The 19,375-nt window shown below is 44.6% G+C and overlaps 1 protein-coding gene across 4 annotated transcripts in view; it reads left to right on the top strand.

Moving 5' to 3' along the window:
- Nucleotides 1-6,390, top strand: part of USP35 (ubiquitin specific peptidase 35) — a 33,756-nt gene extending 27,366 nt beyond the window's left edge. Inside the window, exons 9-13 of one of the 4 annotated variants that reach the window (XM_077298674.1) lie at nt 406-512; nt 685-707; nt 903-1,834; nt 3,659-3,727; nt 5,334-6,390. In XM_077298674.1, the coding sequence (XP_077154789.1) occupies nt 406-512; nt 685-707; nt 903-1,834; nt 3,659-3,727; nt 5,334-5,501 (1,299 nt within the window). In that variant the 3' untranslated portion in view covers nt 5,502-6,390. Of the gene's footprint in view, nt 1-405; nt 513-684; nt 1,835-3,658; nt 3,728-5,333 lie in introns of all 4 variants that reach the window. The other 3 variants (XM_077298673.1, XM_077298671.1, XM_077298672.1) reach the window with 3 other exon arrangements.
- Nucleotides 6,391-19,375: the final 12,985 nt, after the last annotated feature.

Here is a 19,375-nt window from a genome sequence, read left to right as displayed (position 1 = left end):
AGAAAAAAATGTTGTCTCTGTCCAAATATATATGGACTTAACTGTATGTCCCAATATGTTTCATGACTTTCCTTTTATATGTTATTGTTGCAATGACTTATCAATAGTGATGAGCGAGTATACTCGTTGCTCGGATGGTCTCTGAGTATTTGTTAGTGTTTGGAGATTTAGTTTTCATCGCCGCAGCTGAATGATTTATGGCTGCTAGCCAGCCTGAGTACATGTGGGGGTTGCCTGGTTGCAAGGGAATCCCAACATGTAATCAAGCTGGCTAATAGCTGTAAATCATTCAGCTGCGGCGATGAAAACGAAATCTCCGAACACTAAAAAATGCTCGGAGACCACCCGAGCAACGAGTATACTCGCTCATCACTACTTATCAATGGTTGATGTTCTGTGTTTTAGCGACCGGCTATATCACCTGAAAGTTTTCTGGCATCATCTTGGCCCCCTTGGTTTACGCCTGGTGTTCAGCAGGACTGCTCAGAGTACCTGAAATATCTACTAGATCGGTAAGTCCCCTAGTAGATATAGGTGCAGAGAATCACTTTGCGCTTTCATTTTTTTGCACATATTCAGTGCATCAAGATTTTTGACCTTTACTGCCACCTTTGTTTGGCGTATACAATTGGTGTAAAAATTCTGAATGCTTTCTGATGATTGTACTTTTTTTTTTACCCCAAGGCTTCATGAAGAGGAAAAAACAGGTAAAAGGATAGCCCAAACTCTGGCCCAGACCAACTGCAGCGTGCAAGTGAAGAAAACCATTCTGGGTAACAGAACGTTGGTGGAGCAGATGTTTGGAGGTCGAATTGTCACCAAAATTCGATGTCTGAAGTGTCAGAGTATCTCAGCCAGAGAAGAGGCTTTCACCGACTTATCTCTTGCTTTCCCACCAAAAGATGACTCAACGACAACATTTTTGAAGACTACGACACCTTCCAGTGCACCAGTTGTAGATCCAGGACCAAAAAATCTGGAACTCTGGGGCCAGCAGTCAAGAAGTTCTCCAAGGAAACAGAAAGTGGACAAGGACCAAGGCAAGGTGGAGAAATCAGGTAACAACCAAGATGAAGAAGAGAACGATTGCTCTGAGGTTGATGGTCAGAACTTGACTGCTCCTTCGTCCACTGAGTTAGCTGGGTCAAAAAAGTGTTCCCTCAGCCTATCGGACTTAATCAAGCATTTCTTATGCCCTGAGATGCTGACGGGAGATAACAAATATCGATGTGAAGTCTGCAGCTCCTTACAAGACGCCGAGAAGGTGGTGGAGCTCTCCGCTGGTCCCCAGTATCTGATCTTGACCTTGCTCAGGTTCTCCTTCGACTTGAAAGCTATGCGGAGGAGAAAGATCTTGGACAACGTGTCCATTCCCCTGATGCTCAAATTACCCATCCAAAGAAATCCTCACATTTGTATAGAGAGTTGCAGTAGATCCACCTCCGTCAATGTCTGCCAGTCCACAACCTATGACTTGTGCACTGTCATTGTGCACTCTGGACTATCCTCAGAGAGCGGACATTATTATTGCTACTCTCGGGACTGCATGGATAGAGAGAGCCATAAACTACCAAGCACCGGCGCTAAGAAATTTGCCAGCGAAAAGCATCTTGACTTGGAGATCCAGTGGTATCTGTTTAATGACACCAGAGTCTCCTTCTCCTCCTTCGAATCTGTCAGTAACGTCACTTCCTTCTTCCCCAAAGACACGGCCTATGTGTTGTTCTACAGACATCGGACGCATGACCCGACAGACTCTAAGTCACATGGAGATGTAGTTCTCAGCAAGGAACTGATGGAGGCCATCTCCAAAGACAACATCAAGTATCTGCAGGTGAATACAAAACTAGGTGACCGCAGGGTTATTTTCTTTCTGCAGGAGCACGTCGTTCCTCTGCCTCCTGGCTTCCTCCCTGTTGGAGACAGGTGTGCTCCTGAAGGATGGCAGTCTCCAGCGCTGTAAGCAGAGCCAGCTTGTCCTCTGCTGTATCAGGGTAGGGCAGGAGCACTAAAGAACAACATGTGTATGCTGAATAGCAAACCTCTTGCCTAGGAAACCGGTCACTGTGAGGTGGCCAGTAAGAAAGGCAACCAGCTGTAAAGAAGTACATTGCAAAGTCTCATGTTCATTACAAGCTCTTTGCCATTTTAGCTAGTGATGAACATGAGACATGCCCTTTAACAGTGGGTTTAGAAGAAATATATCATCGTAAAATTGTACTCCAGGAGGAGGTGTCGAGTGGATTGATACATGTCTGTGAAAATATTCAGCATGACCGTGTACCGCACAGATTAAAATTCCTGCTGATTCTGTGTTTAGGAGTCCAGTGGTTGGTCCTAATCACGATGGAACGCTTTCTGGTCTATGAGCCTGATGACAGATGACTGTCAATCACTGATTAGGACCACCCACTGGACTCCGAAACATGGAAAAAGCAGAAATGTAAATGATCTCTATAATTTCAGGCAAGTTGATCTTGTCTAGTATTTAATTTGATAAATATGAATTCTAAAAATCACTTTATAAACATGGTAGAGACACCAAGTTGGGGCACAGGAGGTTTGGGTGCGTCTTTGTCTCTGTAAAGGAACTGTTGGCGGGTCTTTGTCTCTCTACAGGAAGTGGGGGCGGGTCTTTGTGTCTGTACAAGAATTGGGTGTTGGTCTTTGTTATTCTACAAGAAGTTGGTTGTTGTCACTGCACAAGTGAGGGCAGGTCTTTATCGCTCTACAGGAAGTGAGGGCATGTCTTTATCGCTCTACAGGAAGTGGTGGCATGTCTTTATCGCTCTACAGGAAGTGGTGGCATGTCTTTATCGCTCTACAGGAAGTGAGGGCATGTCTTTATCGCTCTACAGGAAGTGGTGGCATGTCTTTATCGCTCTACAGGAAGTGGGGGCATGTCTTTATCGCTCTACAGGAAGTGGTGGCATGTCTTTATCGCTCTACAGGAAGTGGTGGCATGTCTTTATCGCTCTACAGGAAGTGAGGGCATGTCTTTATCGCTCTACAGGAAGTGGTGGCATGTCTTTATCGCTCTACAGGAAGTGGGGGCATGTCTTTATCGCTCTACAGGAAGTGGGGGCATGTCTTTATCGCTCTACAGGAAGTGGGGGCATGTGTTTATCGCTCTGCATGAAGTGGGTGCGTGTCTTTATCGCTGTACAGGAACTGAGTACGTGTCTATCGCTCTACAGGAAGTGGGGGCATGTCTTTATCGCTCTACAGAAAGTGGGGGCATGTCTTTATCGCTCTACAGGAAGTGGGGGCATGTCTTTATCGCTCTACAGGAAGTGGGGGCATGTCTTTATCGCTCTACAGGAAGTGGGGGCATGTCTTTATTGCTCTACAGGAAGTGGGGGCATGTCTTTATCGCTCTACAGGAAGTGGGGGCATGTGTTTATCGCTCTGCATGAAGTGGGTGCGTGTCTTTATCGCTCTACAGGAAGTGAGGGCAGGTCTTTATCGCTCTACAGGAAGTGGTGGCATGTCTTTATCGCTCTACAGGAAGTGAGGGCAGGTCTTTATCGCTCTACAGGAAGTGAGGGCAGGTCTTTATCGCTCTACATTAAGTGGGTGCGTGTCTTTATCGCTGTACAGGAAGTGAGTACGTGTCTATCGCTCTACAGGAAGTGAGTACGTGTCTATTGCTCTACAGGAAGTGTGGATGAGTCTTTATCCCTCTACAGGAAGTGGTTGCATGTCCATCGCTCTGCAGGAAGTGGGGGTGAGTCTTTATCGCTCTACAGCAAGTGGGTGCGTGTCTTTATCACTCTACAGGAAGTGGGTGCATGTCTATCGCTCTACAGGAAGTGGGGGCATGTCTTTATCGCTCTACAGGAAGTGGGGACATGTCTTTATCGATCTACAGGATGTGGGGGCGTCTTTATCGCTCTACAGGAAGTGGGGGTGAGTATTGCTCTACAGAAAGTGGGGTCGGGTTTTTGTCTCTCGACAGGAAGTGGGTCCGGGTCTTTATCGCTGTACAGGAAGTGGGGTTGGGTCTTTATCACTGTACAGGAAGTGGGGTCAGGTCTCTATTGCTGCACAGGAAGTGGGGTCGGGTCTTTGTCGCTGTGCAGGAAGTGGGGTCGGGTCTTTGTTGCTCTACAGGAAGTGGGGGCAGGTCTTTGTTGCTCTACAGGAAGTGGGGGCAGGTCTTTGTTGCTCTACAGGACGTGGGGACGGGTCTTTGACTCTGTACAGGAAGTTGGGAAGGTGTTTCTTTACAGGAAGAGGGGATGGGTCTTTGTCTCGCTACAGGAAATGAAGATGGGTATTTGTCTCTGTACGTACAATAATTGGGTGTTTGTCTTTGTTACTCTACAAGAAGTTGATTGTTGTCACTGCACAGGAAGTTAGGGCAGTTCTTTATCGCTCGTCAGGAAGTGGGGCAAGTCTTTCGCTACAGGAAATACGAGAGCATTTTTGTCTCTATAGGAAGTGGGGGATGATTTATGTCTCTGTACAGGAAGAAGGCACAGGTCTTTCTGTAGAAAGTGGGAGTAGGTCTTTGTCTTTCCACAGGAAATTGGAGCTGATCTTTCTCTCAACAGGAAGTAGGGGCAGATCTTTCCCTCAACAGGAAGTGGGGGTAGATCTTTCTCAACAGGAAGTCGTGGCAGATCTTTCTCAACAGGAAGTGGGGGCAGATCTTTGTCTCTCTACAGGAAATGGGAGCAGATCTTTGTCTCTACAGGAAATGGGGGCGGATCTTTGACTCTGTATAGGAAGTGGGTGCAGATCTTTGTTACTCTACAAGAACTTGGGTTGTCACTGTACACTGTACAGGAAGTGAGGGCGGCTCTTTTTCTTTTTACAGGAAATGGAGCGGTCTTTGCTGTCCTGTCTGTCATACTTAATACAAGCATAACAGTACAGGGCAGACAAGCCATTAGACAGTGGCAAGTGCAGTGCATGCTGGGACGAGACAGTCCCGGCATCTATAGTGCCAGTAGAAAGCTCATAAATAGGAACCACCCAAAGAAAGCTAGTGGATGGCAAATTAGAACGCATGAGAATAGGGACCGCTCCTTTACAAATTACACCGCTTTTGAAGCAACAGCCATTTTACCTTATTTTGGAGGGTGACGGAAGCAAGATCGTAGGTTTTTGGCTCTGTATGGCACAATGTCCTAAACCTACCGTACAATTGCTACATGTAATAGCGCCATTGTTCATCACAGCTGGCATGACGTGTTCAGGGATGATGAGGCTGCTGCCCTGGGATTATGTTCCTGAACCAGTGAGATCAGGCTGAACAATGATCGGTATTGTATTGTATTGATTTATGGGAAAGATGTATTAATCCTTTATTTTATTTGAATTAATAGGAGCAAGAAAAAGAAGCAAGGAACAGGGCGGCTTATATCTCGCCACTGCTGAAGTCGCCGCTGTGGTGGCAGGATTTTGACAAGGACAGCGATGATGACGCCTCTGCGGGTGGTCTGGGATCAGCCACTGGGGGGGCCTCCGGCTCCTTTCACGGTCTTGTGTTTTAGTGCCTCAGACGTTCTCTATATCATACCTTGAACGGAGAAGGATACAGGAAAGCGCAAATTTGCCCATTTCAGTGTTTCCCTAGAAACAGATGGTTGCCTTCATCCAAAAACAGCACCACACCTGGTTAGGGGCTGTGTCTGGTATTGCAGCTCAGCTTCTTTAAAAGGTGAATGCCATGGGCAGAGGTGCTAATGCTTTTCTTTGTTTGGTTTTTAACAATCCTGAACAAACCCTTAAATATAATATATATATAAAAAAGCAACAAAAATTATCAAGGACTTTTTATTTCAGCACCGCAATGCTGTGCTACATTAAACGTAAACTACCTGTCACTTGTTTTTTCTCTTTTTTTTTTTTATTTTTTTATTTTTACGGTATTCCAAATCCTTTGCAAAGACATACAGGAAAAATCTCATGGTTTGTGCTCCTGTCTCAATGTTCGGAAAAGCCATCGTAATGCAAGAAATGGCGACTAATGCCGCTGCCGTGTGTGTCATGTATCAATGCACAACGCTACACCGATCTCAGCCCCGAGTCAGCAATTGCTTATTTCAAGTCATTTATCTGTGTTATATTTTGTTCTGTTTTGCTGGTGGCTTCTACACCAAATTTGTCAGAGTGCACGATATTTGATGAATTTAGTGCAAATTAAAAAAGGATGTATTGCCCCTTTCCAGAAAAAAAAAAAGTTACATGATCCTTTTAGAAAGCTTCAATGCCTCCACCGTGCTCCCAATACAGTAAGATGTCTCCCTGTCCTTCAATACAGTATGATTATTGGGGGCATCATACTGTGTTGGGTGGTCCTGTGCTGGATTCACACTGTATTCAGTCACAGTATGATGCCCCATCACAGTATGAATCCTGTACATGTCCCCACCATGTGCTCTAATCCAGTGTGATTGATGCCCGTATAGTGGTCCCACTATACAGTATGAAGGTCCCACAGTGCCCCCAATACTGTACAAAGCCCCTACAGTGCCCCAATACCATACCCATAGTGTCCCCAATACAGTATGAAGCTCCCACAGTGCCCCCAATACTGTACAAAGCCCCTACAGTGCCCCAATTCGATACCCATAGTGTCCCTCGATATAGTATGAAGCTCCCACAGTGCCCCCAATACTGTACAAAGCCCTTACAGTGCCCCAATACGATTCCCATAGTGTCCCCCAATACAGTATGAAGCTCCCACAGTGCCCCCAATACTGTACAAAGCCCCTACAGTGCCCCAATACGATTCCCAGTGTCCCTCGATACAGTATGAAGCTCCCACAGTGCCCCCAATACTGTACAAAGCCCTTACAGTGCCCTGATACGATTCCCATAGTGTCCCCCAATACAGTATGAAGCTCCCACAGTGCTCCCAATACTGTACAAAGCCCCTACAGTACCCCGATACGATTCCCATAGTGTCCCCAATACAGTATGAAGCTCCCACAGTGCCCCCAATACTGTACAAAGCCCCTACAGTGCCCCGATACGATTCCCATAGTGTCCCCCAATACAGTATGAAGCTCCCACAGTGCCCCCAATACTGTACAAAGCCCCTACAGTGCCCCAATACGATTCCCATAGTGTCCCCCAATACAGTATGAAGCTCCCACAGTGCCCCCAATACTGTACAAAGCCCCTACAGTGCCCCGATACGATTCCCATAGTGTCCCCCAATACAGTATGAAGCTCCCACAGTGCCCCCAATACTGTACAAAGCCCCTACAGTGCCCCAATACGATTCCCATAGTGTCCCCCAATACAGTATGAAGCTCCCACAGTGCCCCCAATACTGTACAAAGCCCCTACAGTGCCCCAATACGATTCCCATAGTGTCCCCCAATACAGTATGAAGCTCCCACAGTGCCCCCAATACTGTACAAAGCCCCTACAGTGCCCCAATACGATTCCCATAGTGTCCCCCAATACAGTATGAAGCTCCCACAGTGCCCCCAATACTGTACAAAGCCCCTACAGTGCCCCAATACGATTCCCATAGTGTCCCCCAATACAGTATGAAGCTCCCACAGTGCCCCCAATACTGTACAAAGCCCCTACAGTGTCCCAATACGATTCCCATAGTGTCCCCCAATACAGTATGAAGCTCCTACAGTGCCCCGATATGATTCCCATAGTGTCCCCAATACAGTATGAAGCTCCCACAGTGCCCCCAATACTGTACAAAGCCCTTACAGTGCCCCAATACGATTCCCATAGTGTCCCCCAATACAGTATGAAGCTCCCACAGTGCCCCCAATACTGTACAAAGCCCCTACAGTGCCCCGATACGATTCCCATAGTGTCCCCCAATACAGTATGAAGCTCCCACAGTGCCCCCAATACTGTACAAAGCCCCTACAGTGCCCCAATACGATTCCCATAGTGTCCCCCAATACAGTATGAAGCTCCCACAGTGCCCCCAATACTGTACAAAGCCCCTACAGTGCCCCGATACGATTCCCATAGTGTCCCCCAATACAGTATGAAGCTCCCACAGTGCCCCCAATACTGTACAAAGCCCCTACAGTGCCTCGATACGATTCCCATAGTGTCCCCAATACAGTATGAAGCTCCCACAGTGCCCCCAATACTGTACAAAGCCCCTACAGTGCCCCAATACGATTCCCATAGTGTCCCCCAATACAGTATGAAGCTCCCACAGTGCCCCCAATACTGTACAAAGCTCCTACAGTGCCCCAATACGATTCCCATAGTGTCCCCCAATACAGTATGAAGCTCCCACAGTGCCCCCAATACTGTACAAAGCCCCTACAGTGCCCCAATACGATTCCCATAGTGTCCCCCAATACAGTATGAAGCTCCCACAGTGCCCCCAATACTGTACAAAGCCCTTACAGTGCCCCAATACGATTCCCATAGTGTCCCCCAATACAGTATGAAGCTCCCACAGTGCCCCCAATACTGTACAAAGCCCCTACAGTGCCCCGATACGATTCCCATAGTGTCCCCCAATACAGTATGAAGCTCCCACAGTGCCCCCAATACTGTACAAAGCCCCTACAGTGCCCCAATACGATTCCCATAGTGTCCCCCAATACAGTATGAAGCTCCCACAGTGCCCCCAATACTGTACAAAGCCCCTACAGTGCCCCGGTACGATTCCCATAGTGTCCCCCAATACAGTATGAAGCTCCCACAGTGCCCCCAATACTGTACAAAGCCCCTACAGTGCCCCAATACGATTCCCATAGTGTCCCCCAATACAGTATGAAGCTCCCACAGTGCCCCCAATACTGTACAAAGCTCCTACAGTACCCCAATACGATTCCCATAGTGTCCCCCAATACAGTATGAAGCTCCCACAGTGCCCCCAATACTGTACAAAGCCCCTACAGTGCCCCAATACGATTCCCATAGTGTCCCCCAATACAGTATGAAGCTCCCACAGTGCCCCCAATACTGTACAAAGCTCCTACAGTGCCCCAATACGATTCCCATAGTGTCCCCCAATACAGTATGAAGCTCCCACAGTGCCCCCAATACTGTACAAAGCCCCTAGAGTGCCCCAATACGATTCCCATAGTGTCCCCCAATACAGTATGAAGCTCCCACAGTGCCCCCAATACTGTACAAAGCCCTTACAGTGCCCCAATACGATTCCCATAGTGTCCCCCAATACAGTATGAAGCTCCCACAGTGCCCCTAATACTGTACAAAGCCCCTACAGTACCCCAATACGATTCCCATAGTGTCCCCCAATACAGTATGAAGCTCCCACAGTGCCCCCAATACTGTACAAAGCCCCTACAGTGCCCCAATACGATTCCCATAGTGTCCCCCAATACAGTATGAAGCTCCCACAGTGCCCCCAATACTGTACAAAGCCCCTACAGTGCCCCGATACGATTCCCATAGTGTCCCCCAATACAGTATGAAGCTCCCACAGTGCCCCCAATACTGTACAAAGCCCCTACAGTGCCCCGATACGATTCCCATAGTGTCCCCCAATACAGTATGAAGCTCCCACAGTGCCCCCAATACTGTACAAAGCCCTTACAGTGCCCCAATACGATTCCCATAGTGTCCCCCAATACAGTATGAAGCTCCCACAGTGCCCCCAATACTGTACAAAGCCCCTACAGTACCCCAATACGATTCCCATAGTGTCCCCCAATACAGTATGAAGCTCCCACAGTGCCCCCAATACTGTACAAAGCCCTTACAGTGCCCCGATACGATTCCCATAGTGTCCCCCAATACAGTATGAAGCTCCCACAGTGCCCCTAATACTGTACAAAGCCCCTACAGTACCCCAATACGATTCCCATAGTGTCCCCCAATACAGTATGAAGCTCCCACAGTGCCCCCAATACTGTACAAAGCCCCTACAGTGCCCCAATACGATTCCCATAGTGTCCCCCAATACAGTATGAAGCTCCCACAGTGCCCCCAATACTGTACAAAGCCCCTACAGTGCCCCGATACGATTCCCATAGTGTCCCCCAATACAGTATGAAGCTCCCACAGTGCCCCCAATACTGTACAAAGCCCTTACAGTGCCCCGATACAATTCCCATAGTGTCCCCCAATACAGTATGAAGCTCCCACAGTGCCCCCAATACTGTACAAAGCCCCTACAGTGCCCCAATACGATTCCCATAGTGTCCCCCAATACAGTATGAAGCTCCCACAGTGCCCCCAATTCTGTACACAGCCCCTACAGTGCCCCAATACGATTCCCATAGTGTCCCCAATACAGTATGAAGCTCCCACAGTGCCCCCAATACTGTACAAAGCCCTTACAGTGCCCCGATACAATGATTCCCATACAATGTCCCAATATAGTATTAAGCCCCTTCAATGTCATCCAATTATGAATCCTGTAGTGTCCCCCAATACAGTATGATGTCTCCAATACTGTATGAAGCCCCCTGCAGTGCCCCAATCCTATACGAAGCCCCTTCAGTGTCATCAATTATGAATCCTGTAGTGTCCCCCAATGCAGTAGGATGTCCCAAATACAGTATGAAGCCCCTTCAGTGTCGTCCAATAAATGTTGAATCCTGTACAGTGTCCCCCAATAAAGTATGATGCCTCTAATACAATCTGAAGCTCCCGCAGTGCCCCCAATGCAGAATGATGCCCCCACACCACATCCCAAAAACAGCATGGCTCCTCTCCTCACTGAAAATCCACTGACAAAAGCAAAACCCCCTCTCACGTTCCCAGGAGGCGCTGCTTCGGTCTGTGCCGTTTGTAGTCGGAGGTTGTGCACAGCAGATGTAGTGTCGCCATCGCTCCTGCTGCATCGGAGAAGTCGGAAGCCCAGGCTGAATGGTGGAGCAGGGAGCGGACGGCTCCTTTCTCCACTATTGTATTTAACCATCTGCAACCTGAGGATGCTGGAAATGGGCAAATCGGCACGGAGCTGTCCCCCGGCTCACAGGCCCCCACATCCGCCCTGTGGTGGGTCTGTTTCCATCTGTGGTACATTGCTGTGGAAGTCTTCATCATTAAAGAAAAAAAAATAAAGACCGATATCGTACTTTGTAAAATATCAATGGCACGCTACTAAACTACTGACGAATCACAAATAATAATAATCATTAAAAAAAAAAAAAAATCGCACAAATTAATGCACTGAAAACATCTGGAAAATGAAAACCATGACTAAATTGTGGAACAAACCCAAAAAATGAGGAATAGAAAAAAAAAAAAAAACTAGTGTAAAGCAAAGAAACCTTAATTATTTTGACTCAAAAATTATTCCATGGGAGTTTCCATCTCGTGTAAATCCAGAGTGGTTTCTCTATTTTTCCGGCTCCTCTATGTTCCCGAGATATGACCCTCTCTTCCCTGTATATAAATCTGATCTTTTAAGCCAAGTGGGCATGGCCTTCAAGACGACGCCCACAGAGAAAATTTCAGGGCCACACCCATTTGGCTAAAAAAAAAAAAGAGACTAGATTTATACAGCGGGCCATATCTCAGGCAGAGCTTTATTTCGATGTAGATTCTTAAATTGGGACATAGGGTTCATAGTCCTTGGTTAAGCCCCAGTGAGGGGGAATTAAGTGGTCCCTCCTCCCCTGCGCGCTCTATGTATTCTGCGCAGATTAATTTCTTAATAGTCTTTGTAGCTCAGTTTTCCCCTGATACAGAGCTCCAAATCTCCTGCTGAGACCAAGTTGTGTCTTTCTTCGGCCACCACTGTATACAGGCTTACTATGGAGCTCAATGCCTAGCCAGTACACAGGCAGCTCCTGAGCTCCCCCTTGTGGCGGCTGCAATCAGACAGAATTCTTTCTAATGCAGCAAGGTGATTTTTGATGACAGAAGTGATGAGTTCACTTATTCAGACACGGGGCACGAAGAGGTGTTTAATATGTACCATGTTTATTGACATCAGAAATAAAATCCTAAACATGAGTTCTATGTTAAAAAACGACAAACGTCTATCTAGGCGTATAAATAAAAAAGGACAAGAACTATAAAAAAAAAATAAAAATGAATAAATTAATAATTTACGTGGTTTCTTCACGACGAGTTGTAAATTAGTAACACAGATCCGGTAATACGAGATATACATTCCATGTTATAACAAAGGGAAGGTGGGGGAGGGGGTATTGGAAAACATCAATGTGAGTGAATCCTGTGTCTCCAGGACCTTACTATACTGATCAGTGGCCACTCCAGCATCTAACAAGGTTAAAGAACCACAACAAGACCTAAAAAAAAAAAAGGAGACTTAGGGGCTATTTTATAGGTCGGAAATGGGGCAACATGACTTATAGGACTTATAGGACACCCCCCCCCCCAAAAAAAAAAACAAACAAAAAAAAACCAAAATATAGGTTATAGAATCCGTTTATGAATGAAAAAATTGGAAAGTGGTGTTAAAAAATGCCCGCATTTTTGAAACATTACATGCTTGTGTTCCGCGGGGGCGGGGCTATAGTGAACAGCCAATTGTCTCTATTCTCTCCACTCATGATGATATGACAGTATTAACATCATGCTATGAATAGATCACTGCTGAAAATAATCTGTGCTGCCGTTTCCTGCTCCTTTCACTCTTCACTGTGACTTCTGAAGTATCTCAATCCTCCTCTTTATCCCTAAAACACTTTCTTCATTAACAGCTGTTATCTATATTCTTTATTTCCATCTCCTAAAATACTCTGTGCTGCTAAAATCTCCCCCTTCTGTTTTGTTAACTCCATTCTGTTACGATGACGGCCCACAAATCAGGACTGGACTGGTCACTGCCCCACGCGGAAGCTCTTCTGAAATACTCTGCGCTGCTGTTACTTCTTAAAATCGCCATCATAACAGTATTGTAACAGAAAATCCCAAAATGTTCTGTAATTAAATGACGTATCCGAGCCCCTCATGATCTGTAAAATCACGATTCAAGCCACCTGGTATGCAAATCATAGGGAAAAAAATGCAGCCTTTAACTCCAGAGGGTCCCCATTTTATTTGATCGATTTTTAACATTAAGGCTTATAAATGGTATTTAAAAAAATAAAATAAAATATAAATCAGGGTACCTCGCTTCATCAGCGTATATATTACTCACTCCCACTTACAAAAAAAAATAATTAATAAAAATAAAACTTTGTTGTTTTTTTTTTTTTTTTTAATTTATTTATTTAAATTATAAAACTTTTAAGCAAATTTCAATTTAAATGTAAAGAAATGAGTGAAATGTAACAAAATATCCTTAAAAGAAATAATAAAGAAAAAAAAAATGAAAAAAAAACCTTTAACTATAGAGGCTGTGGTCGCATTGACCTCTGGAGCCGTAATGGACTAATATATGAATAATAGATCCATAAGACGAGGTCCCCAATGTCAGATGGGTCCAACACCTGGCACTCCCATCAATCAGCTGTTATCTGGACCCCTGGAAAATGGAAGTCACTGTGTTCACTGCTCGAACAGCACATTCACTGCGGAGCAGCCGTTCTCAGGTCATATTCACTTCTATGGCCGGCGTCACACTCAGCGTATGTAATTACGGTCCGTTTTTTACGGCCGTAATACGCAGAAAAGTCCCCAAAATAGTGATCCGTATGTCATCCGTAGGCAGGGTGTGGCAGCGTATTTTGCGCATGGCATCCTCCGTATGTAATCCGTATGGCATCCGTACTGCGATATTTTCTCGCAGGCTTGCAAAACCGACATCTAATGGATTTATGTGCTCAAATGTTAGGTAAAACATATATACAGTATATATATATATATATATATATATATATATATATATATATATATATATATATATATATATGTCATTGAGACACATATATATATTCTGTATTTATATTTAATTCAGCGCGATATATGTGAAAAGCCGGTAAATCAATTGCCGGCTTTTCATTTCTCCTGCACAAACCCGACAGAATATGAGACATGATTACATACAGTAAACCATCTCATATCCCTTTTTTTTTGCATATTCCACACTACTAATGTTAGTAGTGTGTATGTGCAAAATTTGGGCGCTGTAGCTGGTAAACTGAAGGGTTAAATGGCGGAAAAAATTAGCATGGGCTCCCGCGCAATTTTCTCCGCCAGAGTGGTAAAGCCAGTGACTGAGGGCAGATATTAATAGCCAGGAGAGGTTCCATGGTTATTGCCCCCCCCCGTGGCTAAAAACATCTGCCCCCAGCCACCCCAGAAAAGGCACATCTGGAAGATGCGCCTATTCTGGCACTTGGCCACTCTCTTCCCACTCCCGTGTAGCGGTGGGATATGGAGTAATGAAGGGTTAATGTCACCTTGCTATTGTAAGGTGACATTAAGCCAGGTTAATAATGGAGAGATGTCAATTATGTCACCTATCCATTATTAATCCAATTGTATGAAATGGTTAATAAAACACACACATTATTACAAAGTCCTTTAATGAAATAAAGACAAATGTTGTTGTAATATTTTATTATTCTCTTAATCCGATTCCCATAGTGTCCCCCAATACAGTATGAAGCTCCCACAGTGCTCCCAATACTGTACAAAGCCTCTACAGTGCCCCAATACGATTCCCATAGTGTCCCCCAATACAGTATGAAGCTCCCACAGTGCCCCCAATACTGTACAAAGCCCCTACAGTGCCCCGATACGATTCCCATAGTGTCCCCCAATACAGTATGAAGCTCCCACAGTGCTCCCAATACTGTACAAAGCCTCTACAGTGCCCCAATACGATTCCCATAGTGTCCCCCAATACAGTATGAAGCTCCCACAGTGCCCCCAATACTGTACAAAGCCCCTACAGTGCCCCGATACGATTCCCATAGTGTCCCCCAATACAGTATGAAGCTCCCACAGTGCCCCCAATACTGTACAAAGCCCCTACAGTGCCCCGATACGATTCCCATAGTGTCCCCCAATACAGTATGAAGCTCCCACAGTGCCCCCAATACTGTACAAAGCCCCTACAGTGCCCCAACACGATTCCCATAGTGTCCCCCAATACAGTATGAAGCTCCCACAGTGCCCCCAATACTGTACAAAGCCCCTACAGTGCCCCAATACGATTCCCAGTGTCCCTCGATACAGTATGAAGCTCCCACAGTGCCCCCAATACTGTACAAAGCCCCTACAGTGCCCCGATACAATGATTCCCATACAATACAGTATGAAGCCCCTTCAGTGTCATCCAATTATGAATCCTGTAGTGTCCCCCAATACAGTATGATGTCTCCAACACTGTATGAAGCCCCCCGCAGTGCCCCAATCCTATATGAAGCCCCTTCAGTGTCATCAATTATGAATCCTGTGGTGTCCCCCAATGCAGTAGGATGTCCCAAATACAGTATGACGCCCCTTCAGTGTCATCCAATAAATGTTGAATCCTGTACAGTGTCCCCCAATAAAGTATGATGCCTCTAATACAATCTGAAGCTCCCGCAGTGCCCCCAATGCAGAATGATGCCCCCACACCACATCCCAAAAACAGCATGGCTCCTCTCCTCACTGAAAATCCACTGACAAAAGAAAACCCCCTTTCACGTTCCCAGGAGGCGCTGCTTCGGTCTGTGCCGTTTGTAGTCGGAGGTTGTGCACAGCAGATGTAGTGTCGCCATCGCTCCTGCTGCATCGGAGAAGTCGGAAGCCCAGGCTGAATGGTGGAGCAGGGAGCGGACGGCTCCTTTCTCCACCATGGTATTTAACCATCTGCAACCTGAGGATGCTGGAAATGGGCAAATCGGCACGGAGCTGTCCCCCGGCTCACAGGCCCCCACATCCGCCCTGTGGTGGGTCTGTTTCCATCTGTGGTACATTGCTGTTGTCAGTCTTCATCATTAAAGAAAAAAAAATAAAGACCGATATCGTACTTTGTAAAATATCAATGGCACGCTACTAAACTACTGACGAATCACAAATAATAATAATCATAAAAAAAAAAAAAAAAATCGCACAAATTAATTCACTGAAAACATCTGGAAAATGAAAACCATGACTAAATTGTGGAACAAACCCAAAAAATGAGGAATAGAAAAAAAAAAAAACTAGTGTAAAGCAAAGAAACCTTAATTATTTTGACTCAAAAATTATTCCATGGGAGTTTCCATCTCGTGTAAAGGCCGCTGTTCTCCTAAATCTAGAGTGGGTTCTCTATTTTTCCGGCTCCTCTATGTTCCCGAGATATGGCCCTCTCTTCCCTGTATATAAATCTGATCTTTTAAGCCAAGTGGGCATGGCCTTCAAGACGACACCCACAGAGAAAATTTCAGGGCCACACCCATTTGGCTAAAAAAAAGAAGACTAGATTTATACAGCGGGCCATATCTCAGGCAGAGCTTTATTTCGATGTAGATTCTTAAATTGGGACAATTTGTTTACTGCAACCATAGTCCTTGACTTGTGGACTTCATAGTCCTTGGTTAAGCCTCAGTGACGGGGAATGAAGTGGTCCTCCTCCTCCCCTGCGCGCTCTATGTATTCTGCGCAGATTCATTTCTTAATAGTCTTTGGAGCTCAGTTATCCCGATACAGAGCTCCAAACCTCCTGCTGAGACCAAGTTGAGTGTCTTTCTTCGGCCACCACTAGAGGGAGCTTAGGAGTTCACTGTATACAGGCTTACTATGGAGCTCAATGCCTAGCCAGTACACAGGCAGCTCCTGAGCTCCCCCTTGTGGCGGCTGCAATCAGACAGAATTCTTTCTAATGCAGCAAGGTGATTTTTGATGACAGAAGTGATGAGTTCACTTATTCAGACACGGGGCACGAAGAGGTGTTTAATATGTACCATGTTTATTGACATCAGAAATAAAATCCTAAACATGAGTTCTATGTTAAAAAACGACAAACGTCTATCTAGGCGTATAAATAAAAAAGGACAAGAACTATAAAAAAAAAATAAAAATGAATAAATTAATAATTTACGTGGTTTCTTCACGACGAGTTGTAAATTAGTAACACAGATCCGGTAATACGAGATATACATTCCATGTTATAACAAAGGGAAGGTGGGGGAGGGGGTATTGGAAAACATCAATGTGAGTGAATCCTGTGTCTCCAGGACCTTACTATACTGATCAGTGGCCACTCCAGCATCTAACAAGGTTAAAGAACCACAACAAGACCTAAAAAAAAAAAAGGAGACTTAGGGGCTATTTTATAGGTCGGAAATGGGGCAACATGACTTATAGGACACCCCCCCAAAAAAAAAACAAAAAAAAAAAAACCAAAATATAGGTTATAGAATCCGTTTATGAATGAAAAAATTGGAAAGTGGTGTTAAAAAATGCCCGCATTTTTGAAACATTACATGCTTGTGTTCCGCGGGGGCGGGGCTATAGTGAACAACCAATTGTCTCTATTCTCTCCACTCATGATGATATGACAGTATTAACATCATGCTATGAATAGATCACTGCTGAAAATAATCTGTGCTGCCGTTTCCTGCTCCTTTCACTCTTCACTGTGACTTCCGAAGTATCTCAATCCTCCTCTTTACCCCTAAAACACTTTCTTCATTAACAGCTGTTATCTATATTCTTTATTTCCATCTCCTAAAATACTCTGTGCTGCTAAAATCTCCCCCTTCTGTTTTGTTAACTCCATTCTGTTACGATGACGGCCCACAAATCAGGACTGGACTGGTCACTGCCCCACGTGGAAGCTCTTCTGAAATACTCTGCGCTGCTGTTCCTTCTTAAAATCTCCATCATAACAGTATTGTAACAGAAAATCCCAAAATGTTCTGTAATTAAATGACGTATCCGAGCCCCTCATGATCTGTAAAATCACGATTCAAGCCACCTGGTATTCAAATCATAGGGAAAAAAATGCAGCCTTTAACTCCAGAGGGTCCCCATTTTATTTGATCGATTTTTAACATTAAGGCTTATAAATGGTATTTAAAAAAATAAAATAAAATATAAATCAGGGTACCTCGCTTCATCAGGGTATATATTACTCACTCCCACTTACAAAAAAAAATAATTAATAAAAATAAAACTTGAATTTACCAGCAGGTACCTGCTGACTCTTTCCCAAATCCTGACTTTTGTTGTTTTTTTTTTTTTTTTTTAATTTATTTATTTAAATTATAAAACTTTTAAGCAAATTTCAATTTAAATGTAAAGAAATGAGTGAAATGTAACAAAATATCCTTAAAAGAAATAATAAAGAAAAAAAAAATGAAAAAAAAAACTTTAACTATAGAGGCTGTGGTCGCATTGACCTCTGGAGCCGTAATGGACTAATATATGAATAATAGATCCATAAGACGAGGTCCCCAATGTCAGATGGGTCCAACACCTGGCACTCCCATCAATCAGCTGTTATCTGGACCCCTGGAAAATGGAAGTCACTGTGTTCACTGCTCGAACAGCACATTCACTGCGGAGCAGCCGTTCTCAGGTCATATTCACTTCTATGGCCGGCGTCACACTCGGTGTATGTAAATACGGTCCGTTTTTTACGGCCGTAATACGCAGAAAAGTCCCCAAAATAGTGATCCGTATGTCATCCGTAGGCAGGGTGTGTCAGCGTATTTTGCGCATGGCATCCTCCGTATGTAATCCGTATGGCATCCGTACTGCGATACTTTCTCGCAGGCTTGCAAAACCGACATCTAATGGATTTATGTGCTCAAATGTTAGGTAAAACATATATACAGTATATATATATATATATATATATATATATATATATATATATATATATATATATATATATATATATATGTCATTGAGACACATATATATATATATTCTGTATTTATATTTAATTCAGCGCGATATATGTGAAAAGCCGGTAAATCAATTGTCGGCTTTTCATTTCTCCTTCACAAACCCGACATGATATGAGACATGATTACATACAGTAAACCATCTCATATCCCTTTTTTTTTTGCATATTCCACACTACTAATGTTAGTAGTGTGTATGTGCAAAATTTGGGCGCTGTAGCTGGTAAACTGAAGGGTTAAATGGCGGAAAAAATTAGCATGGGCTCCCGCGCAATTTTCTCCGCCAGAGTGGTAAAGCCAGTGACTGAGGGCAGATATTAATAGCCAGGAGAGGGTCCATGGTTATTGCCCCCCCCCCCCCGTGGCTAAAAACATCTGCCCCCAGCCACCCCAGAAAAGGCACATCTGGAAGATGCGCCTATTCTGGCACTTGGCCACTCTCTTCCCACTCCCGTGTAGCGGTGGGATATGGAGTAATGAAGGGTTAATGTCACCTTGCTATTGTAAGGTGACATTAAGCCAGGTTAATAATGGAGAGATGTCAATTATGACACCTATCCATTATTAATCCAATAGTACGAAATGGTTAATAAAACACACACATTATTACAAAGTCCTTTAATGAAATAAAGACAAATGTTGTTGTAATATTTTATTATTCTCTTAATCCAGCTGAAGACCCTCGTTCTGTAACAAAGTAAAAATAA

This window comes from Ranitomeya variabilis, chromosome 3 (genome assembly GCF_051348905.1).
Source record: "Ranitomeya variabilis isolate aRanVar5 chromosome 3, aRanVar5.hap1, whole genome shotgun sequence".
In the NCBI taxonomy this organism is placed as follows: Eukaryota; Metazoa; Chordata; class Amphibia; order Anura; family Dendrobatidae; genus Ranitomeya; species Ranitomeya variabilis.
Note: the sequence above shows the minus strand (reverse complement) of the source record. Positions and strands in the feature narration are given on the sequence as shown.